Here is a 6,105-nt window from a genome sequence, read left to right on the forward strand (position 1 = left end):
ATTTAGTTTCTGTTATTTTTAAAAGTTAAAACTTTTAACTTAAAAAAAAACTTATTTTTGGCTTTTGTTTTTTTTTTCAAACAGACATCTAAATACTAATTTATAATGAGAAAGATTTTTTTTTGTTAAAAAAAAAAAACAGCTTTTAAAAAGAGAGAAAAAAAAATCTCATTCAAACGGATTCCCAATCACCTCAAAAATGGCGACGTGTACATTGAGCGTAGAGTTAGGTTAGGACATCTGTTTGCAATGGTGAAAAATTCAACATCTTGCTATGAAACAATCCCTTCCCCTCTCCTTTTTCCCTTCTCGAGAAAAAGTGGTCAAATTATTTTGGTTTGTGAGCTATACGAGGGTAAATTCATGTACAAATAATATTACACTTTTATGATCACATGAATGGGTAAACTTGCAAAACCAATTAATGTTTTATCCATTACTTTAGTATCAAATTAATCCATATTTCAAACTTTGCAACTTTTGACACCCTGTTAATTTTTTTAAAACAATAGAAGTAAGATCAATTTTCATTTTAACTGACTAACTTAAACGACAGATTAATCATAACTGACTCTTTAGATTCGTTAAAAAATAATAATCGAATCGATTAAATCTACTAAAGTTAATAGCCTAGTAGACAGCAAACATTGGCAATGAAACACTGCCTTTTTGTTATTTTGTGGAGACACTAAGGAGGGTAAGTTGGGTGATTCATCTCTAGTATGGTGACGTACAAAACAACACGCAACACAATGGTATATTACTTGGTTGAACCAACTGTTAAAGTGGCCTTGTCCTAAGCTGTGCACCAAGCTATGAAGCAAACAAACTTGAGTTGGCTTCGAGGAATATGTTAAAACCCCAAACACAGATGCAGAACTCCTTATATATCAAGGGTTAATGGACTCTTATGGGCTCTTGGCTTTTGGTTTGCTTACAAAAATGGATCATTGTATAACTGTCCAAGGACAACCTTTGGCTGGGAGTAATGCTGGCCCTTAATATTACAGAAAGTGTGACTCTTGTCTACAGTATCACTTTTGGATGATCCTCCCTCTCATGTCTCTTAGTACATGCATAAGTTAGAACGATCTGGTTTTACTTTGATTGGACTCTTCCAAAAAAAAAAAAACGTAACAAATTTCTGTCTTCTGAATCTTGCTCTTCAAAGTGGATATGGCACATCTTCATTAAAAAGTATATACTATATAATTTTTAGGCCGGTCATGCTGTACGTTTTATCCCCTCTATAAAACAAACCACACAACCCTTTGCAAACCCCCTATTCTCCTCATTCATCAAATCTCTCTCTCTCTCTCTGTCTCTCTCTCTCTCTCTCTGTTTCAACTTTCAAGTCTTCTCTAAACCATTCTCTTTTCTTGACATAGACATAAAAATAGAGAAACTATGTGTCAGCTATCTTCGCACGTCAACTGCAAATGCAATTCAAATCCCGAGTACCTAGTTTCAATTGAAGACCACGAGCAACCCAACATGATCACCAATCCATTGATCCAGAAAAGCACTGGCATAGCATCCCAGCAAGAAAATGATCCAACAATGCAAACCCAGAAAACCCATCTCAGGGATGCCTTCAAAGAAGTAATTTCCATATCCAAAATAGCTCTTCCCATGATCCTCACTGGTCTTTTGCTATATTGTCGTTCGATGATCTCCATGCTCTTCCTTGGTCACCTTGGGGAACTTGCCTTAGCCGGTGGTTCACTCGCAGTTGGTTTTGCTAACATTACTGGTTACTCAATCCTCTCTGGTCTTGCTGTGGGAATGGAACCAATTTGTGGCCAAGCCTTTGGTGCCAAAAAATTCACCTTGTTGGGTCTCTACTTGCAAAGAACAATTCTTTTACTTCTCTTCACCTCTGTTCCCATATCTATGCTTTGGCTTTACATGAAGCATATCCTTCTCTTGTGTGGCCAAGACGAAGCTATAGCCACACAAGCCCAATCATATCTTCTCTATTCCATTCCTGACCTCTTAGCACAATCCATTTTACACCCATTACGAATTTACCTTCGAAGTCAATCCATTACTCTGCCTCTGACCCTTTGTGCCACTTTGGCAATTGTTCTTCACATTCCCATCAATTACTTTCTTGTTTCTCACCTTAATCTTGGTATCAAAGGCGTGGCTCTCAGTGGGGTGTGGACTAACTTCAACCTTGTAGCTTCTTTGATTCTGTATATAGTCTTCTCTGGGACCCATAAGAAAACATGGGGAGGTTTCTCTCTTGAGTGCTTTACACAATGGAAATCACTCCTCAACTTGGCCATTCCAAGCTGCATTTCCGTGTGCCTTGAATGGTGGTGGTATGAGATCATAATTTTGCTATGTGGGTTGCTGATAAATCCAAGAGCAACCGTAGCTTCCATGGGCATTTTGATTCAAACCACTTCTCTGCTCTACATTTTCCCATCATCAATGAGCTTCAGTGTGTCCACTAGAGTGGGTAACAAACTAGGTGCCCAAAAGCCCTCAAAAGCAAGGCTCTCTGCTATTGTGGGCCTATCTTGCAGCTTCATGTTAGGTGTCTTAGCTTTTGTTTTTGCTGTAATGGTTAGGAACACTTGGGCCAGCATGTTCACACTGGACAAAGAAATAATAAGCCTGACATCTATGGTGTTACCGATAATAGGGCTTTGTGAGCTTGGAAACTGTCCACAAACAACGGGGTGTGGGGTGCTAAGAGGCACAGCAAGACCAAAAATTGGTGCAAACATCAATCTTGGATGTTTCTACCTTGTGGGAATGCCTGTGGCAATTTGGCTAGCTTTCTTTGCTGGTTTTGATTTTCAAGGCCTATGGCTTGGCTTACTCGCCGCTCAGGGTTCATGTGCAGTGACCATGTTGGTGGTTCTGAGTCAAACTGATTGGGCTGTTGAGGCTCAAAGAGCCAAGACACTAACCGGAACAGTAGCTGAAAGTGTTGTTGGGGACAGCAAAGATGTTGATGCAGAGAAGCTTCGTAAAGCTGAAATTAAGGAAGATTCTCTACCGTTAGCTGATACAGATGAAGATAAACAATCATTAGTTTAACTTTAATTAATCTCGTTTTTTTGGACCAAAACAAAAAACAAAAAAATAGTGAAAAACTGAGAAAAATCTTTCAGAAATTGTCCTTAGCTGTATAGAGGAAGGTGAGGATAGTGACAGAAGATGACTTTTTTTTTTCTTCTTTTATATATATATATATATATATATATATATAATTTTAGATGACAAGGGAGGAATTTAACTACAATGATGTCATTTAAATACTGATTTTCTACCTCTACACCAACATGTTTTGTTGCCTTTCCTTTGTTCATGTTCCTATAGAAGAATGCACTATACAGCTGCAGATAGATCACATACATACTTAACCAAACTTGCTGCTCTGTTTAATTTTCTAATAAGAAAATTACGAGAATAATAAAAAGTAATAAATTTTCGATATAAAAAACAGCAAACTTAAAACAGAAGCATTTTTCTCCAGAAAATTTGAAAATATGTAATAAAATTGACTTAGGAGGTCTCCAAAAATTTTAATTTGATGAAAACATACTCAATTATTTGGTACCAACAAAAAGTATATTAATTATATCCATATAATCTTAGCTATTGTGCAAACGCATTTCTCTATTTATTTATGCATAGCACCGGCAGCTACTTATTTTGGGCATGGATTACTCATTATTGTAACTTCGTACGTCAGTGGATATAAAATAATGCATTATCTTACCGATGTAAAATGGAAGTTTTTGTCTCATTATAATTGACCTTCTGGTTTAATTCTGCTAATTAAACGAAAATCTTTGGTCGTATCATCACACAGCCTTGAATTATTATTGAAATAATTCACGTTAACAGTTGATAAGTTAGCATCAATTTTTACTTAATAAAAAATGACAATACAGAAATTTAAATTTGGGAGTTCCTACAAATTACATAAACCCATCGTCACTAGTTCACACATAAATGATTTTTAGAAAAGGAAAAATGAAAAGGAGAAAGAGGTCACTGCTGGTTACACTATTCATCATTACTCAATCTTGTGATCCTGATTCCTGACGTTGCAGAAGATCTGACATTTTATCTAATTCCATGTATCTCCCTACTTTCCCATTTGGCATTGTGCCCACAAATATCTCATCTGCCAAATCTTGTTTTGCCAAAAATAAGATGGGGATCATGGTAAAAGTGGAATCATGATCAATTTGGACTGCATGTTCACTCATGGGGTAGAGAGTTTGACCAATTGAAGTGAGAACCTTTTATTTGTTAATGCCCACATTCCGGGCTGTATGAAAATCATATTTAATTAATATAGTACAATTGTATTTTTTTTTTGGTACATTAATGTAGTACAATTTTTGTCGTGAAGTAAGCAATGTTTAGAACTCCAATCTTAAATCAACTTCATGATTAGGTCAGTAATCAGCAGAGTATTTAAGGCAGAAAATTGGGTTGCCGTTGCCGTGCGCCGCTAGTCAAGTGACCTATGATGACTTGGTTTCCTCTCCTCAATTTTATGGTTAATGTACCTTTTGTGTGAGTGTGAGTTTGTACGGATGATATATTATCTTGACAATTTTTAATGCTTTTATGCCTGTATTTATAATTTTATTCTATTTTATGTTGATTTAATTTTATTAATAACCGAAGGTGGTGAATATCAAATTCAAGATTCTATACTCACATTGGCTTTAATACCAATAAAAAAATCAATCAAATAGTTCAAATCGTTAAGTGAAGACTTATTTCTTTACTCCTATTGTAATGTTTTTTATGAATTTTTTTTTGTGAACCAAGTATACAAAAACCTTGTCAATTATAAATACTATAATTTTAGGTAAGTAAATTGTCAATAATATTATATGAGATTGGTTAGAGATTAAACCAGTTTTTCAAAAAAAAGAAAAAAAGAGATTAAACCAAATGTTTGGCGCGTAGGAGTTAAGCAGGTGGGGTGAGAGTATGTGTTTGAATCTTTCCAGTATCATCTTTGGGAAGGGTTTAAAACCTTAATCCTGGACTCGCCTCGAATCGGATTAATTGCAAAACAATGAATCGATTAGAATATTTTCAAAAAATTGGTTAGAGATTAAGTTTGGTCAGGGTTACTGGTTAGTGGTTACTGCACAAAGAACATGTGCGGTAAGTGCAATTATTTTGACTAGGTTTCTTTCACTCAATTCTTTTTCATATTATATGGACTTGGTCTGGCATCAAACAACAGCACTAGCAATTTTACCTGAATTTTAATGCGCGATATAAGATTGATAAGGTAGCGAAGTTGACATTTTAGGATATCAAACTTCGTAACTTGAAAGCATGGAGTTTTCATATTACACGCAAAATGTTAAAATTTACGAGATTGACTTCAAGGATCGATGTTCAAGTCAAAGAGCCACCCTGTTAGGATGATTAAGAAACATGTATTTATAATTTATGTAGTGATTTTTTTTCTTTCCTAAGTTAATATATTAGCAATTTTTATGCGAAATTTATCTGTTGGGCTAATATATTAATTTATACAAGTCAATCTAAACTAATGCTCTGTAATATATTTGTCAGGTATACATAAACGACAAAGAGAAATTCTTGGAAATGATTACTTTAAATTGGAATTGTTGAAAATTAACGAATTGACTTTCAGATTATTTGTTTATAATGTACATTATGTTAGTCATTTGGGCATCCTTGTATTAAAGATTAAAACTTAAAAGAGCTTTCTGTACTAAAAGAAAAAAAGAAAAAACTTAAAAGAGCTTCCAACTGAAATTTGGAACATTATTGTTGCTGTTTAATGACCATCGCGTTTTAATAAACTTCTTCCACGTACCCAAAAGGAGGGATGGAAACCTAAGTTAAAACACTGTTCAGGTGTTTTACCATTTAGATTCTGTACATTCTCTAACTGTACTGGTCAACAGAAAAAACAAATTCTGAGAACGAAATGTCGTGCATTTAAGAAACGTTTATAAAAAGTCAATCACAAGGTGTTATCTAATTATTATTTAGAATTTGGAAGAAGAAAGAAATGCAAATGAGCAGGTTGACCAACCAAGTTATTAAATATATTTTAAATTATATTTAATTTAAATT

General features: G+C 34.6%; 1 protein-coding gene across 1 annotated transcript; it reads left to right on the forward strand.

Moving 5' to 3' along the window:
* Nucleotides 1-1,407: 1,407 nt before the first annotated feature.
* On the forward strand, nucleotides 1,408-3,054 carry LOC133315390 (protein DETOXIFICATION 49-like). Its single transcript, XM_061516995.1, has one exon. It carries the CDS (start codon nucleotides 1,408-1,410, stop codon nucleotides 3,052-3,054), a length of 1,647 nt encoding a protein of 548 aa, XP_061372979.1.
* The last annotated feature ends 3,051 nt before the right edge of the window (nucleotides 3,055-6,105 follow it).

This window comes from Gastrolobium bilobum, unplaced genomic scaffold (assembly GCF_033153095.1).
Source record: "Gastrolobium bilobum isolate Gb01-03AN ecotype WA unplaced genomic scaffold, APGP_CSIRO_Gbil_v1 utg151847, whole genome shotgun sequence".
In the NCBI taxonomy this organism is placed as follows: Eukaryota; Viridiplantae; Streptophyta; class Magnoliopsida; order Fabales; family Fabaceae; genus Gastrolobium; species Gastrolobium bilobum.

Coding starts and splice junctions, on each gene's coding strand:
- LOC133315390 (XM_061516995.1), top strand. CDS start 1,408: ATGTGTCAGCTATCTTCGCACGTCAACTGCAAATGCAATTCAAATCCC.